We start from the raw sequence: 18,699 nt of genomic DNA, 5'->3' as shown, positions 1-18,699 counted from the left end.
TGGTATTTATTTATTAAAGTACTGCCTCCACTAGGTGTAAGTCACATTATCATTTATCAAAATGTCCTTGAATATTGTTAACTGTGGTGTACTAAGAATGTTTTTTGAAAAAGAAAATTTAACAAATGATACGACTTCATATTAAAAGTTGATATTTCATAATGCTGATTAAAATTTCCAGGTCCAAAATACCATTTTCAACAATAAAACAAGTGACATATCAAAGTTTTGGTTACCAATTTTGATCACAATTTTCTTCAAGTTCAACAAATAGGGATAAATCTTTTGGTATTTTCTGGTTTAAAAAATGGGATCCACATCTGACCCTGTGTTATAAGTGGGTTTGTGAGTTATCAGGGCACGAGTTATTGAGGGAGTGGTGTACAACTATAACTTAAAGAGCAATCAGGTGATGTAATGTAATAATCATTTACCTCAATTTCTGAGGTATCAAAAATGGTTTCCCCCCAAATATTATATTAATCACTACTTTATTCTAAATCACCATATTAACAGGATAATGATCCCCCTGATTCACAAAATACTTTAAAGTGACAAGAGTCAAGAATCGTGACAAAATTTTAAATCACTAGCAAGGGTTACAAGACCATTATCTTGTCATAATAAGCTACCCTGATCACGGTGCAATTGTCATCTTGCTGGTGACACAGTATACTTACCCTGGATATATGTATGTATTAGCATTGTCTGCAAGAAGAAAATGTTTTATCCATGGTGCTTTTACCTGCAGAAATTGAAATAAAATGCAGGCTTATAAGATTATTCATAAAATTGAAATGAAACAAATCTGTGTCAGTAGGATGCTTTCAAATGTATTTAATGACAGCCACATTGGTGCAAAATTGAATGGCCTTTATGCCCTAATGTTTTCTGTCAAATTTTGTTCAAATTTGGTTAGAAGTAATTTACAGATTTTCTATATTCAATAATAGAGGCCATATCTGATGGTGAATCATTCATGAAAAATTGTTATATGTGTACATGTACATATTACTATCAAGTATGGATGTGTTAATGGATGATGGTACGTACATATGTGAAAAACCGAGTATGCATATGATAATTATAATTATATTATGTACATTGTTGTAGTTGTTGTGTATTGTTGTGGGTTTAACACCACTTTTTAGTACATGATAGGATGTACATGGCAGCCGGTATCTCTGATGAAGGAAGAAACTGGAAAGAAACACCAACCCACAAGAAGCTACTCGCAAGCTTTCTCACGTAACCACATTAGCCGAATCTGAGACTCAAACCGACAAAGAGTGAGATACTAATTCACTTGGCCGCTTGTACGTGTTAGATTTCATGCACAACAAAACATATTCTAATCTAATGTTAGTTTATACATATGTATGTTATAGTAAAATATAATTTACCACATAACTACACATTACACATGCATAGGGACACATTAGTAGATAATAATTACTATATACACACACAACAGTAACATAAGTATAGTACAATGTATTTACATGACACTAAAATGCAAGTACATTAATAACACATAATCACTGATGAATATTTCATCACTTCTTCCTGGTTGTGTACCTACATCATAACCATTATGTTTTCTTTTTTTTAGCAGCAATACATGTGTGCCATTATGCCACAAACCAAATTGTCAAATTATTTGTTAAATGATTTTAAATGATTTAATTCTTTAGTAACCAGTGACTATACTTTGACTGGCATCATTTATATGCTTCTATTAGATCTGATCAAGTTCTGTCCAGATGTTTTTAAAAAGTCCCTTACAAATTTTCTATTTTTATAATGATGCTTACAACTTATGGTGGATTGGCATCTTTTGTACAAGTACAATAGGTGTGCACTCCATCGTATTATCCTGAGGCTGATTGATTACTTAGCTTAGAAAAACATAAGTTGATGTACAACAGTATTTGCTCTGAACACAATAGATGCTCAACACTTGGACTTATGACGAGATGACCTAAAATCTGATATTTATATTCAGTAAGTAATAAATAAATGCATATAAAGAGATCTTTGGTCAGTGAGATAGCTACTAGCTACACATAGTCATTCATCAGTCTAGATCTATTTGCACATACACATATATGGAGACATGCACAGATGGGTAGTTTAGCAAACACAGTGTGAAGTGCAAACAATAATGCTTTGTTTAATTTATTTCCCATTTGCTGCCAATTCTGTGCACAAAGAACAAAAGATACATTTAAATTTAGCACACAAATCCCAGTGAATCATGGTGATACTCTACCCGTATTAAGTGACCCCTAATTGGGGTCATTTCTCTGTCTCCAAACAGTTCACGGCTGCCAAGAGCACTACAATTGACCAGAAGATCACACTTCTCTGTAAACTGAAAATAAAAGCAAATTTGTCAGTAAATTATGTTTCTCCTAGAATACTTAACCAATCACATAAACATTTGGAAATCTAAGCCCAACTACCTCCAAAAATATCAAAATTCATCTTTTCATTCTACATTATACAGACAAAGGGCAATAACACTTTCACATTACTTCTAGTTTTAAACTGTGCAAAACATTGTATAATGCGATTTTAAAATTGTGGGGAGGATGGGAGGGTATTCAAGTAATGTGATCTGGTTAAGTATTCTATGAGAAGCATAATTTACTCAAATTATTTGCTTTCTCCTTTGAATACGTCCCTCAATCACATTAATGTTAGGAGAATAGGTAATAGGCAGAGAAAATGTTGTGCATCCTACCTCAGCTGACCTCTGATGAAAGAAGACTGGATTCATTATATGAAGGTTAATGCACAGCACAACCAAAGGCCTTGTGGTTAGGTCTGGGAAGAAGAAATAAGGAGATATAATACCATTAAAAAATGTCTGGGTGAATCCATCAAAAGCTGCCCAGAGTGCCTGTCCAGAGGTTGTGCTGATGTCAACTGGGTCTGACAGTCACTTGAGTGACTGAGACTGGGTCTACCAGATCCAGAGTTTATCATTGTGGAGCCAAGTCTCAGAGATAAAACTCATGAAGGCTGACTGTGGATGCCAATCAATATCTTTCATAGAGACTTGACAGTGTAGATGAGGCTCACTGAGACTGCTCTAACCTCATGAGCAGAGATTTTCATGAAATGTCTCTGAAATGCCATGGATATCACCTACTTCAACCACAATGAGAGGGCTTGGTGAGTTATGTCATATTCCCCAGGTTTAGCTGGGAGGTGTCCTTAAGAGGTCATATGACGATATTTTGATTGTCCAGCAATTAATTCCTGGCAATGAAACCAGGTTGCATCATGAGGACTGCCAAGCCATCTGTCTGATCGAAAATTAAGGTAGGCAGGATCAACAGAGAGGGAATGTAATTGACTTACTCCGAAAAAGGAAACAAGTTTTCTATGAAAGGAGTTTTGACAAGGTATTGGCTAATGGCTCAGATTTATTTGTATTCAGCGAAGTCAGAACCCACAGACTCCACTGATCACCAACAGTGTCAAAGTCTGGTATAAGATGGGCTCCCCAACAAGAGTTGCTTGTAACTGTACACATGGTCACATCTGGTTATGGCTGTTTAAGAGGTATTCCTCTAGTAAGTCAACCTTGGCTGTGCGTCTTGTCAAGGAATATATCTCAGTTATTACAGTCAACATGTAATTGAGCAGCATGGAAGAGAGCAAGGTCATCTGTAAAGGGTAGTATCCAGGCCATGAGAAAGTGCAAAACTGATAACAATTTCCTCTGAATATAAACCACAGGAATTTCCTTCAGGACAGGTGGAGGGGAACAGGAGAACATGCATCTTTCAGATAAACAGATGGCAAATTTGTTGGGATGGATGGAGAGGTGGACTAATCATTTTGTGTCCATCTTGAATGCCATACTGAACAGAAAAAATATGGAGATTGTGGATTCTGAACAATCTCCATGGCCCACTTTTCAATAAGCATCTGGATCTTTTGCTGCAAACTAGTTTGATTGTACTTACATCAAGAATGTAGGGCAAAATGGGGGGGGTGGGTGGCAAAACAAGAATCTAAGTCCCTCTGAAAAAATTTGGATTGTCATCTCACTTGGCAGAAGGAGATCAATCCAATGCTGTTTGAAAAAAGTAAGAGGCAGGCGTTAAGGGAGGCAACTCAATGTCAAGAGAGCAGAGGCAAGAGGGCAGATAAACTTTATTTTCTATCCCCCTGAAATGAATACTAATGGCTGGTTTTGAGGTTGTGCAGCAAATGATTCTGCATCCCAAATTCTCTGTTTATCAAATCGTTGAGGGTGAATCTGAGATTATGTATAATGCAATGGTTGCTGCACAGAAATGGTGGATAGGCAATTCTTGGGCAGCCTGCATCTTGCCATCAAACAGTGATGTGATTTATAGGGAGATTTACAGGGTCAGGGTTTGATATGCATTGTCAGACCAGTGTGTGCAGGCTTGAAAAATTTTTAGACATGCCAAGTCCAACAATAAAAATGTGGCCACTATATTGCAAATGAGCTTCAAAGTGGTGTGCGTAATGTCTTTATGCACCATATAGAAGCAGGAAAATTCTGATTGAAACCAGCATAGTTCTTGTCTAACACCTGGAAATATGTGAAGAAGGATCAGAATCAGTCATATACTGGTGAAATTGCAAAGAACAATGGAAGCTGACTCTCAGAAGAAAAAACAGACAAGATTTTGAATTTTCTGGGCCACTGATCTAGAAAGACTCTCCGCAAATCCTTTTATTTATTTAGACTCGAGGAAAGACTGTGTGTATGATTTGGATTTTTAATGTAGCTTTAACAATTTTTCAGTAATATTGCCATGTCTGCAGTGTGGCAGTTTATAGTGATGTCTAGCACTGGGACATGTAGCATGATGTCCCACCCAGTCACATTATCGTGACACCAGGCCAAAAAGTCCTAACACTAACCTTTTAATGCTGAGTGCCTAGCGAGGCAGCTGTTGGTACCATTTTTAGAACTATCTGTTATGACTCTGCCGGGGTTTGAACCCACAACCTCCTGCATAAGTGGAGGATGCTCTAACCACTAGGCCACCGGAGTGGTCTCTCAAGGGTAAGACAGAACAAAGGGCTAACTTTGTCATAAAAAAGAACAGAGGCCTGGAGACTGTATGCTGATATGGGTGAGACAGGCAGACATTCTGAGTTCAGCAACACCCCATAAATTTGTCTATTGAATTCAAGGGAAACTCAGTGTTGGGATCTGAGCATGAATTCTCATCAGATTTATCCCCACAAAGATCATTCTGGTAAGGATCAAGATCAATATCCTTATAATACTTTCCAGGAGACACTGATAAGGCATGTCAATCATCTCTTAGGCCGTCATGTTATCGTCCAAGTGGGAATGCCGTGACTAAATGGCAAGCCATATCCACAGGATATTGTCATCAAATCACTATGGTCACCTTGTCAAAATAAAAAACAGCCAGTAAGGATGTTGGGTGTATGGATGGCAGTGTAGATGGCTGCACTGCCAGAGTAATGGTAAAGCTAGGTGGATGGATGGATCTATCAATAAGATCCCTGTGATGTCAATGTTCCATTGCTTGACTTGACAAGTCATAGGACGATATGTAATGGAAGCCATATGGTCAATGAACTGTATTTATTGAGAGTCAGATGCCTAGAAAACAAGTTTGGTAGCCAATATAGAATCAAAACTAATGTATGGCTAAATGCTTTGGATCGAGAGACCAGGACAAACTGAGATGCATCTTCATGGCTGGACAGTAAAGTCAGAAGTCAATAAGGCATCAAAATTAAGGTGCAACAAGATGGCACGGCAGATTAAAGTCAGAATTTAAAGGCCCAATAGGCCATTCTCAGACATGAGGGGGGAATTATGCAACCTGGGCTGCCTAGAATTGAGTGGAAACTGCCCGAAAAGGATCATCATTTTCAACAGAGCAAAATGGGAAAAATTGGCAAGAACTAATCAACCCTGCTGAGGCCTGTTGTACTATATGATGCATCTGTAGATATTGGAGAAGTCGCACCACCATCCATTTCCCCTGATGCAATGGCATCCTGCACCAGGCTGGCCTAAGACTTATTATAAGCTGAATGTTCAAAATATCACTACTCTCAGTCCTTTATTTTCCTTGTCACTCCCACTTTCTAGCCGTTTTCCTTAGAACTGTAGACTGTGTATTCTCTGACATTTGGCATGCAGCCAATGATGTACACTATGTACATGCAAGACATGAGTCATAAGATTCCTCACTGGCTTTTGAATTCTTGCATTTAGCATATGTAGTCATCATGGTTAATCCTGAAATGACAGTAAGTAGGAAACGAAAACAAAGAAATACATAGTTAACTGCATTATTAACACCAAAGAGACCCATTATCAGGGGTGATAAAAGTGTGTGCAAACACAAACTTCAACACATTCTATTACAGAGTAGACATGCAGTCAGAGAATGCAGAAAATGAGACTGTTTAGTGAAATAAATTCACATAATTATGCTCAAAATGCAAAAAGTAGTGCATACGACTTGTAGGATAATCCCTAATATGTCCAAAAATAAACCCTCAAATGATGTAATGTGATGAAAAGTAGCATCAATTTCCAATGGATTTTAAAAGGCAAAGGGAACAATGTTGTCAGTTTACAGCAAAATTGTAAAACTGGCACCACCTGCAGATGGCAGGGAAGGTAAAGGGCTTGAGTTATTGCCCTTTGTCAATATAATACAGACAAAATATGAATTTATGTCTTTGGGAGGATTGGATTCGGGAGGTAGGACTATATTCCTAACATTAATGTTATTGGGGAATGCATCAAAAGGAGAAAGCAATATTACTAACTTAAATAAACACATGGACAGAAAGACAGAAAGGTAGAGAGACAGAGCCATACATACAGATAAATGCCTGGAAATGGATAAATAAACAGGCAGACAAACACACAGATCTACATAAAGGAATGAATGTTGAATAATAATCATTTACAGGCCAAATTAAAAAGTATGATTCTTATTTTATCTTTGAATGTTACAAAATAAGAATATCTTCATTAGAATGAATAAATAATCTTCTGTGAGTCCAATATATTTTCTCTGGTAATTACAATATTATTATAATACTGAAGTTGCTAATCTTGACCATGTGAAGTATATGAATTGTCAATGCTACTAACATCATACTTAGATAATGTAATATAGATACAATGATAATGTAATATAGTTACAACAATAATGTAATATAGTTACAATCATACAGGCGATTCTAAAAACATTAACAAAATTATAAAATTTCATACTTACTCCTTCCAGATTTGTCACAGTTTGAGAGACAATCTTTCCACCATTTTTCCTGAATCTAAAGAATACATTGTTATTATTCTAATTGCAGTAATATTTATATCATTACAAATGGGAGCTATTACCATATTTATATACCAACTGCCAGATATTAAATATTTATATCTTTACAGTTAACCAATATTACAATATTTATACCATTATACTTGGCAGTTTTAACAATATATATATAATTACAACTTGCATGTATTACAATATTTATATCATTACAGCTGGCAGCTGTTACAATATTTATATCATTATAACTGGCAACCATAAAAATATATCATTATATCTGGCAGATGTTACAATATTTATATCACTGTGACTGGCAGCTGTTACAATATTTATATCATTACAGCTGGCAGCTGTTACAATATTTATATCATTATAACTGGCAACCATAAAAATATATCATTATACCTGGCAGCTGTTACAATATTTATATCATTATAACTGGCAGCTTTAACAGTATTTATATTATTACAACTGGCAGATATTACAAAAATGTATACTTCAAATTAACATGGCTAACAAAAATCAAATGGTCTAAATGCAACAAGGAATTTGAGAGCAGGTGTAACCATACAAAATGCTAGAAGTATGATGAATGCGGGGTCATATCAAATTACATTTCTATTTCAGCAAGGAGAGTTAAAAATTTCCTTTACATACCTTTGCATCAGCCAGGGTTGATAGCGTCGACACTCAATCATTAAAGTTGTGTAGTACCAGCCATATCTGCATCAAATAGTTAAATATACAAGTATGGGTGATTTCAGTTGGAATTTTTAAACATTACATGCAATTTATGCATATCTAACTCAGTAAATTTTTTATTTTTGATGCTTGTTTATTCCCCTGCTGTGCTGAGGTAAACTTGTGAAAAGACTGACATAGGGACTATATTATTCCAGTAGCAGTATAAACTAAATCCATATGCCACAGTTTACTGAGGTGTGGGAATTAAGCTAGCTGTACTGACACAAAAGCAAATGTTAATGGCTAGCAAAAATAACTGTCATCAGTGTAAAGCAGTAACAAGAGCAGTGCTAAAAAAATGGACAGCTTGATGCCAGGGGCACACTGGTTTTCTGATCAGGTTACTCCTGCGTTGTAAGTGAGGTGCCTGTTGGGATTGTCGAAAAAAAACAAAAAAACAATCACATTTGTGTAAGACAATTTTGATCATGTTGATGAAATACATAAGCTGTTTTAAAGATGCTGAACGACTAACAAATGATTAATATCAACCCCATGTATAACCCTACCCCTTATGAAGACTATCTACTTATCGTACTTGTTTTGAAAACTGTACACTTTGTGCATAACGCGAAGCCGGTGACCTAAAAATATAAACAGATTGAATTGGTTACCGATAATTAGTGCTCACCTGGCTTTAACATACATGTGATTCTACCTAAGGTATGACAAAATACCATTTTGGATATTTATTTGCATTACGGAAACCAGCCAGGACCAGTATACTTGAAAACAAAACCATTTCAGTACTTGTTGCAACCAGTGCAATGAAACATCGCCGAGTAATGGAAAAAGGCTAGCATGTGTGCAAAGAAGCTGTTGAATTACTTTATTGTTGTGATCAACATAGTTTAGGCCAAATGCAGGATGTTTTGGGCAGTATTATACATAACATGGATCAAATGTCGTCCACAATGGTTTTTGAGTCTTTGATAAAAAATCAGCCATCTTTTTGCAACTGTGAAATAAATAGGAAAGAGCAACTAAAAATGATTCTGGGCAGAAACACATGAGATAGTATTTCGAGTTTTTAATGGGGTTATTTAATTGCTATTGCATTATTCAAGGGCATGTGTTCAAGATGTTTCAATTTAATGTTTAATGAATAGTAATTGAGCTGTCCCTTGCTCGCATTTACATTAGTGTAACGCAACACAAATGAAACATATTGAGCGGCACTTAAGAACAAAATCAAATGTGTAAAGAGAAATTGTATCAAACAAGACACATTTCAGATGCTAATGAACATAGACACTGCTGATCCGGTGAGTAAGGAGGTTGTTGACAAATAATCCAATAATGGCTGACCTCAGGATGTGAGGAAAACATTGCTTTCATAATATATTTTGAATAATATCTTTACATATCTAATGTACAGCAATTGCAAGGTTATACAACAAAAAAATATGAAAAAAAAATAAGGCAATTTTGGCCATATGGAAATTGGAGTCACGGCTGGTAGAATTTTAGTCAGGGCTTGTGATATTTTTAATATCACCAGCCCTGGATCTGTTTCCAAACAAAAATTTATTTGAACACTGAAGAGACCCAAGTGGAACTGAGAGCACCTACCTGGATTACATCTACCCAACAGCTAAATGCAAGAGCAACTGTCCAAGAAATCAGGATCAGTAGGATGCTAAACTGAAATGTCTTCCAATGGTGTTGACTTCATACATTATGAAAACAAGTGTTTCAAAATTTCACTGTTTTATATTTTCAGCCTTCACTGATATGGCACATTTTATGTCAGCATGCTTTATGTCAAAGTTAATAGTTATTTTGGGTAAAGTTGTGCTGGTCCACGTTCAGTGGTGAATTGGCACGATTTGTTCAAATCTGAAGGCTCTTTATGCCAGGATGCTTTCTGTGACAATTGGTCCAATTCTCTTTTTCAGAATAATGACTCAATCATTATTTTCATGTCTATATTTAGCAACTGTTGCCATATCCAACGTTGGGTTGGCATCATTTGTATAGGGCTGAAAGACCTCTATGTCAAGATGCTTCCTGTCAAATTTAGTCAAATTCTGTTTAGTGGGTTTTTGTGCCGAAGTCATTAAAATATTTTTCTCTTTTTAGTGCCTGTTGTTATATTTCATAATCAATTAATATCAGTTGCAAGAAGTTGAATGCTTTCTCTGCTATGATATATTCTGTCAAATCTGTTCACATACAGGTCAGCGGCTTTTGAGAAGTTGGTGAAATTCAATTCAGTGGTTTGGATAAGTCATTAAAGTTTTTTTTCTTCTGTTTTTTGTAATTGCAACCACATATTATCGTGAATCAGCATCATCCATAGAAACTCAAAAGGTGCTAATAACTGGATGTTCAGCCAGATTCTACTGACAAGTGTTGAAGTAGAAGATTAGAAGCTCTATTTTTATCAATGACATCCATATTTGATGGCAGAATGGCATCCTGTTTACAAATTTGTAATGTCTTCTTGTCCAAATGATATATGACAAATACGATTACATTCTGTTTAGATGTTTGGGAGAAGAAATCATTTAAATGTTCGTAGGTCACCTGTCTGTGAGGACTAATAAGCTTATGGTATAGTCCTTTGTCCATCATCCATTTACAATTAATAACATCTACTACTCAAAATCTTCTCCACAGAATTTGACCAAATTTGATAGAAAACATCCTGGCATGAATTCCTTTCAGTGATGTCCATATGGTATCAGATATGGCCACTCACTAGACTTACAGATATATGTAAACAACTGCTTTTCAATAACCACTCATCAGCATTTGACCAAATCTGACAGAAATAATCCTGGCTCAGGTCTTTCAAATTTGTTCAAAATAATAATGATTAGTCGTGTAATATCACCATCATTACTTAAACAGAAAAATAAATTCACACAACTTATTCTCAGTAATTGTTCAACAGAATAATAGTTCCACTGAAAGATCAAATATAGCTGCCATTACTAATAATAGGAAAATCTTTTAATGAATTCTTCTTAAACACCTCCTAACAGAATTTAACCAAATTTAATAGGAAGCATTTTGGCATAAAAGTCTTTCCAATTTTCTTCCAATGAATGCAAATTGTCACCACAATCAAATGTGGGCACTATTACCAAAAAATCTGACATCATTTGCACAGCACTGAAGTCTTCATGAAAGAAAGTTTATTTTTTTAGTCTAATCAGCTGTTTTGCAGTAGTTCACAGCTCATTCTATTTTCAATAACTATGACTATTAATATATTTTTAGTAACTGTGTCTATTATATTTGTTGTAGCAGTGTCTATTATATTTGTAGTAACAGTGTCTATTATAATTGTAGTAACTGTGGCTATTATATTTTTAGTAGCAATCACTATTATATCTTTAGTAACAGTGACCATATCTGAATGCATATTTAAAAATTTTGAGCTTTTAAGTTAAAGGTCTGTCTTTCAAGATGTTTTCAGGCAAATTTATCCAATACTGGTCAGCATTTTTTTAAGAAGTTATTTAAAAGATTTGTTTTTAGTAATGGTGGCCACATTTGATGGTAGATCAATAGGATTTGTAAAAATGTAAAGGTCTGAATAATGCCAACATTTATTCAAAATTAGTCGATGCTTTTCAAAAAGTTTAAAATAGCTATTGTGGTCGAATTCATGGGACACAATACTTGATGCATGCAGGCACATGCATAACTGGCTTTACCACACATGGATCTCTAGAATGTGTATGGCATGCCACACCAAGCAAAAGTGTTTACATTGAACTAGTATGCTTTTATCCCTTACAAATCATTCATGACATGTGTTAAAGCAGATAAGAGACAAATGTAATTAAACTCTATTGACCTGTATGTAACGTAAGCTTTTGTATAACCTTCTGGAATACACGGAAGATGTTTATTGTTGTTGTAGGGTATTAATGCCATTTTTCAGCACACGATAGGCTATACATGGCAGCCAGTAATAATGGTGAAGGAAAAACCCGGGAAAACCTCGGAAAGAACCAATGACCCATGAGAAGCTACTGGCATGCTTTCTCACATACCCACAATGGCTGAATCTGAGACTTGAACCCATGCAGACAGAGGTGAGATGGCAGTGATCCGTAACGGAGAGCATTTTAGACCACTTGGCTCCCCTTTGGAAGATGTTTAAGGCAAGGTAGTCAAACTATTGTTCACAGTAAATAAGATGACTGAGTGGTCAATCAATAGTTGCACACTGGATAAGAATGTCCAATTTTAAAATACTGATATTCGGGTCAATAAAATTTGAGACAGGAAAACGATCAACTTAACTTTTGCCTTTAAAAGGATCAAACAGATCTAATGGCATCAATATTATACCAACTTTAAGGAACTATCCCTAACATGCTTAATGTTTTTCTCTGTTTTACAAAATACTACAGATATACAGACTTACGCTGACAGCTGCACCAACTTTTTATCAGAATACAATCCAAGTATGTGAAAATTTATCGAATGTGGTTAGAAAGATGGTTGAATTTATTGTTAAAAAAATTATGTTTTTTTATAGAAAAAGAAGATAAAACAATCTGGTGAGCACAACTTACTTGTAATTTCCAGGGAAACTATAAATTTCACGTGAAGTCATGTCTCGGAAATTGTAGATAATCTTGTGATGATGGGGATACTGAATAATAATAATGATAACGATACAAAATAATCAAGTGTACATTTTAACAGACTTAAATGATTACCTGTACTGAATGATAATTTCTAGACGCTATATGTCAGGAACACTGAAATGCTCCATCCATATATTTGTCCACAATACCGTCTTTATCTAAAACATGGAAATTTTATAAACATGGAACCATATACAAAAGGGAAATTTTGCTGACCTCTTTATCAAAAGGGAGTTTAAAAATATTAGGCAAAATCTGCAATGCAGTCACTGCAGGTAGACACATAAAAAAAAACACAACTTGGAGTTAAAATCCATAATTACAAAGAGAGTGAAAGTGTGTCTGAATTAATACTGATACAAGACAGGGTATAATTAATTTAAAGTACTGGGATAATTTCGAGTGAGTTGTCAACTTTAACCTTGCTGTTTTACAGTAAAGCTCAAGCAAATTTTTGGAACTCCACATGTAACAGTGGTGAACTTAATCTCTCCATTTTTGGAACTCCACACGTCACAGTGGTGAACTTAATCTCTCCACTTTTGGAACTCCACATGTCACAGTGGTGAACTTAATCTCCCCATTTTTGGAACTCCACACGTCACAGTGGTGAACTTAATCTCCCCATTTTTGGAACTCCATGTGTCACAGTGGTGAACTTAATCTCCCCATTTTTGGAACTCCACAGGTCACAGTGGTGAACTTAATCTCTCCATTTTTGGAACTCCACACATCAGTGGTGAACTTAATCTCCCTATTTTTGGAACTCCACACGTCACAGTGGTGAACTTAATCTCTCCATTTTTTCTCCATGATAATGCACCATGATGGAGTGATAAATACCTACAAATCACCACATTTGCTCAACTGGCATGCTGATGATATCTCCACCTTTATTGGGCTGGTCAACTTTACTCATTGATATTTGAACAGTGAATGAACGAAGACCACCAGTCGAAAGACCATGACATCATGAGTTACTTACAAAAGTTGTCATTTCACAATCAGTGATCTTTATTTTGATCTTATATATGGACAATAAAATATAAAGTCAATGCTTTTACTTTATCCAAAGAAGTCTAAACAAACCTGTGCACCGACTTGATGAAAGGCACACCTTGTTGAGCTTCTCTTGGACATTGTAACTTTATCCTACGGTTTTAACACGAAAAGTAATCCACTGAGATATGGACAATTACATTCCAGATGACTGTGACTTCTATTTAAAAAAAAAAAAAAAAAAACAAAGAAGAAAACATCAAAATTAACACTTAAATGTAAACCACTTGTTTAGGTTTTAAACGGTAATGAACAAGTCACGAGGCTGAATATACATGTATACAACTATGACATAGTTCAAGTCTGATTTCACATGAACTTATGTGACTGGCCTTTTAATTAATAGGGCTATATTGTTCTTTATTCATTACAAGATAAATTTGTTTCAAGTAAAATAAGGAAAAACACAGTGTCCTTTTTATACTAAAAATCAGAGAAACATGACAGTTTTAAGGCATTTACTGCACCCCATTTAGATGCTTAAATTGTCTCTCTCTAATCAATATAGACTTGGCTTCGGCAGATGTTTAGCAGAAATCAAGGCAGTGACCACTGTGAACACTCATATAAAATGTTAGCGATAGAAAATGACAATAATTTCATCATGAGAAAGGTGTATTTATAACACATGAAGCCATCTGAACTGGCACATTGCTAACCTGCCAACCCTAATGAGGCCATCTCAGTGAGGCAGTTGATATTTTTCTGTAAGTTTGACCAGTTTTCAGCAAGGTGTATCAAAATATCACGTACTGCTATCCTAAAGTTGGAAAACACCTAAAACATTTTGGTATTCAAAACGTGCTGCATTGATGATAAAGGTTATGTTCAACTGTGAAATACAGATGGACCTTATTTACCTCAAGTACACTTGCACCAAGTCTATTTACATACCCTATGCAAATCAATGTCTTGTTGCCATCTCTCAATTTGACCTATTTCTTGGAATCTGCTTTGATTTCACATGACAACGGCAATACCATCTCAAAGCATGTCATATCCTCAAATCGACAGGTCCTGTCCCATAAACATAATAGTGTCCCTTCTTGCTTTTCTTCTCAAGTAACTAAATATTTCTTTTTATTCTTCTGCACTGATTATTCACACTTTTTAGGATGCTTATTTCCTGTTTCATCTTCATGTATTGCTTGCTGGACACCATTTTAAAAAAAATTCTATCATCAACAGTTTGATCATGCAAACACTTCCCATGAAACAATTATGTGCAGTTCCAAGCATCCGAGGTACTACTGTTAAGTTTGTTTGGTCCATGACTAACTCCACTCAGTCTAATATGAAACTGGGATTCAAATTAAACATGGATAAGCTACTGTCCAGATTTTACAGCAACAATAATATTTACATATTTTTTTCTTTAATTCCATAAGTCTGTATTTTAATGGTCAGTTTTGTAAGACTCATGGCAAAATTGTAAGGGCTGGCTGGTCAGACATTGTACTAAAACAGAAGTTTGATAACTGTTACTAATTAATTTGACCTCAATGTATTTTTGAAATGAATAATGTGGAAAATTGCAGACCTGCCAACCCTTGCAATATAGCAAAATGGCATCCAACAAGTAATGTATGTTGCAGATGAAAGTGAAAAAAAGTCATAATAATCAGTACAGAAAAATAAAAAGGAATATTCAGATTCCTGTGAATAAAAGCAGAAGGGGACATAATTATATATATTGGACATGATGTGTTGATTTGAGTACGTCTTGTGGTGGTAGATATGATTGCCACTGTCATGTAAAATCGAAAACAGTTTTAAAGAATTACATCAAGCTTAGATATGGCAACAAGCCATTCAACTGCATAGTGTTTGGACAAAAAGTTTTTGAGGTAAATAAGTTCTATGTGTACAAATGTTTCAGTTGAACATAATGTTTGCTGCATCAGTTTCAAATATTGGGCATTTTAAATTACTTGTTTTCCAACTTTACAATATCAGTACATGAAATTTTGCTACGCATTACTGAAAACTAGTCAAAATTAGGAGAAAAAAAAACAAATGGCTTCCTGAGAGTTTTTATGGTCATCAGGTCCAAACTGTCAAATTTTAGATGTTCAAAGACTTTTATTTCCGACAAATGAATGACATTTTACATGGATGCCTCTGCATATTTTGCACATTATGTTAATGAGAATCTGTGCATGGATAATCAGACTTTACTCAGACCCTTTCCAGACCAATTTCAACATTTAAATATTTATTTTGAAGCCAAAATATCACAAATGTGGTGGCAGAAAACAGAGGAAACTGACTAATGTGTGGGGTAACTGTCTGAACTTTTACAATATTGTTTCAGGCCAATCCATTTCATCAATACCTTGAGGTCAGATTAATTACTGTTGTTAATGTTGGGAACATCATTTGAGCTGGTATGTACAATGTGCCATGACCATATGTTTTCATTTGTTACAAATGCACCTTTCCCAAGCCGAAATTGACATCATCTTCAGAATCTAACATTTTATAACAGTGTTTACAAGGATCATTGCCTTGCTTTCTACTGAATATCTGATGAAACCAAGACTTTATTAGGGAGAGACCATTTTAAGTTTATAAAGGGGAGGGGTTCAAAGCTTGAAAGCTATTGTCTTGCTCGGATTTGTAGTATTAAATAGGACACTGTACATTTCATTTTTGCGGGGGGACTTGAAACAAATTTATCTTGTGATGAATGATAATAACCACAACAGTTGGAATTAACAAATTGGCTGTATAAATTAAAAAGCCAGTCAATTACATTACAGGTGAATAAGTCAGTAACTGGACAATTACTGCGTTAAGGACTAAACACACATTTGCATTTAAGTGTATATTCATTGTTTTCTGTTCTGTTGTGTTTTTAAACAGAATTAGATATTATTTGGAATTGAATTGTCCATACCTCAGAGGTTTACTTTTCATGTTTAAACAGTATGATAAATTTACACTGTTAATAGGAAACTCAACAAGGTTTTGTGAAGTCACTGTGTAAGTTCATTCATATTTCTTTGAATAAAGTGAAAGTGCAGACTTAAAGCAAAAGCAGTTGATCAATCTTTTTAAATGAAACAATATATTGTAGTGTTAATACAGTCAATGAGCATTACAACAATCTGAATATTATCTAAAATTTGATTTGGCATATCTAGTACTTCATTAGAACTAGGAAAGTTTATAATCAGCTGATAAAGATATAGATAAATTGCCAACTCTCTCTCTCTTGCCTTGAAACTCTGAAGAGCATTCTTGCAGGGATCACACAGTAAACCGTACCATTTGATAGAGACCATTTCCACACCATGGTGGTCATGCATGATGACTCCACGAGAAAGTGTGTTGTGCAGGGAATTTTTTTGCGAGCTGCCACAGCAACTCCATCAAGACAGGTCAATAGATGGTGGAGTTATTTTCTTCTTAATTTTCTCCTCTCTCTCCACCATGTGGGATTGAGATACATGGGGTTCCAAAAATTTGCGTGAGCTGTACTGTATGTTTGAAATCTCCTGTGAAATAATACAAGTCGTTGAATTGTGAAGTGCAAAATGTGATTTTGCAAACATGGAAGATAGAGTATAAAAAATAAAGAAGGAAACATATAGTAAATTAAATAGTAATTGAAAATAAAATTATAAATTTTAAACTGAAACTGAATGACAGATGGTTTGGACGGTACTGAAGTACTAGAATAATATGGGTAATGAAGAATGTTAGAAAGTTAACATAGCACAAGTTAATTGTATGCCTTTAGCATGATAGCATCAAAAAACCTCACTTTAAACTGATTATTATATTTAAAAAATTAGAGTTTCTCAAACAAAATTCATGTCATCTTCTCTATCAGTCTATCAAATACTGTTGAAACCTATAATGGTATCCTTCATGAAGAAATAATCAGATTTCCTCAATTGGATGACCAATCGGAACACACTTGTACCTCTTCACCAATCGTAAGAAAGTCGCATCAGAAATACAACAATTGCTGTCACTGCATATAAGTCAATGCTGAGTATAAGACGAGGCCAGATCAACACCTCTGATTGTGTTTTTCACTTTATTCCACACTGCATTGCAATTTTTATCCTACCTGTAACACAGTAACCTTTCCAGTCAGGATCATTAAATGTAACTAAAAGTACCTAATTTGTTTCACCAGAAGTATTTTTAATGTGTTATGTAGTTTTAGCTATATATAATGATGCTGACCCAAAAATGTACTGAGTTACAGATAGGATAAAACTCGTGATATTGTTTGGAACTAAATTATAATAACTTCCTGTCTCATAAATATTAAACGCATCACTGTGTGCTATTTCAGATTACCAGCAATAGGGAAATTGTATCATTAATACTAAAATGCATTTTCTGGGGGTGGGGGTGGGGTGGAGGGGAAGAGAGATACAGAGAGAAGGATGCATATGTATCACATTGCATTTTTCTTTTTGCACCTCATGATCAAAATAAACTATGGTCTGATATATGAGAGACAGAAAGTTCAGCTCATCATGTATTTTTTTGTTCTTTTTCTTCTTGGGCAGAAAAGCTCAAGGTATTCCGATTGTTAGATGACAACTACAAACCTCCTTTTTTTCCATTGAAAGTTCATAACCAGACACTGGATAGATTCCAGCAGCTGGTGATTCATCGGACCTGCTGATGACATCATACCACCGAAAGGAGTCCTCACACCAGCGACTATGAAATATAAGTTAATATCTTGCCAGAAATTACAATAATGAGTACTATGGTAGGTACATGTACACTGTACATAAATTTCATCAGTAATTTCATGTGAGTGTCAAACATTGACCCTTGAGAAATGAAACCCATCTTGTAGCTTTTTGATGGTACATTTTTGTAGTCAGAATAAATAGCATTGCTGGATACAGTAGCAATTAAAGAGGTCTTCAGGTACTGGTAGCGTTAAACTATGATCATGGAACACTGCATTGGCCAAG

General features: G+C 35.1%; 1 protein-coding gene across 2 annotated transcripts in view; it reads right to left on the bottom strand.

Annotated features, from left to right (window-relative positions):
* The window catches only part of LOC149790541 (D-aspartate oxidase-like), a 53,427-nt gene that overhangs the window by 10,775 nt on the left and 23,953 nt on the right, over positions 1-18,699 (bottom strand). For both annotated transcript variants that reach the window (XM_089972590.1, XM_089972589.1), the window contains 6 exons: positions 18,322-18,436; positions 12,614-12,693; positions 7,989-8,054; positions 7,278-7,332; positions 2,273-2,374; positions 681-745 (listed from right to left, as the gene is read on the bottom strand). In XM_089972590.1, coding sequence (XP_089828716.1) covers positions 681-745; positions 2,273-2,374; positions 7,278-7,332; positions 7,989-8,054; positions 12,614-12,693; positions 18,322-18,436 — 483 coding nt within the window. The remainder of the gene's footprint in view (positions 1-680; positions 746-2,272; positions 2,375-7,277; positions 7,333-7,988; positions 8,055-12,613; positions 12,694-18,321; positions 18,437-18,699) is intronic.

Source organism: Sinohyriopsis cumingii, chromosome 10 (assembly GCF_028554795.1).
Source record: "Sinohyriopsis cumingii isolate HCF-2022 chromosome 10, ASM2855479v2, whole genome shotgun sequence".
In the NCBI taxonomy this organism is placed as follows: Eukaryota; Metazoa; Mollusca; class Bivalvia; order Unionida; family Unionidae; genus Sinohyriopsis; species Sinohyriopsis cumingii.
Note: the sequence above shows the minus strand (reverse complement) of the source record. Positions and strands in the feature narration are given on the sequence as shown.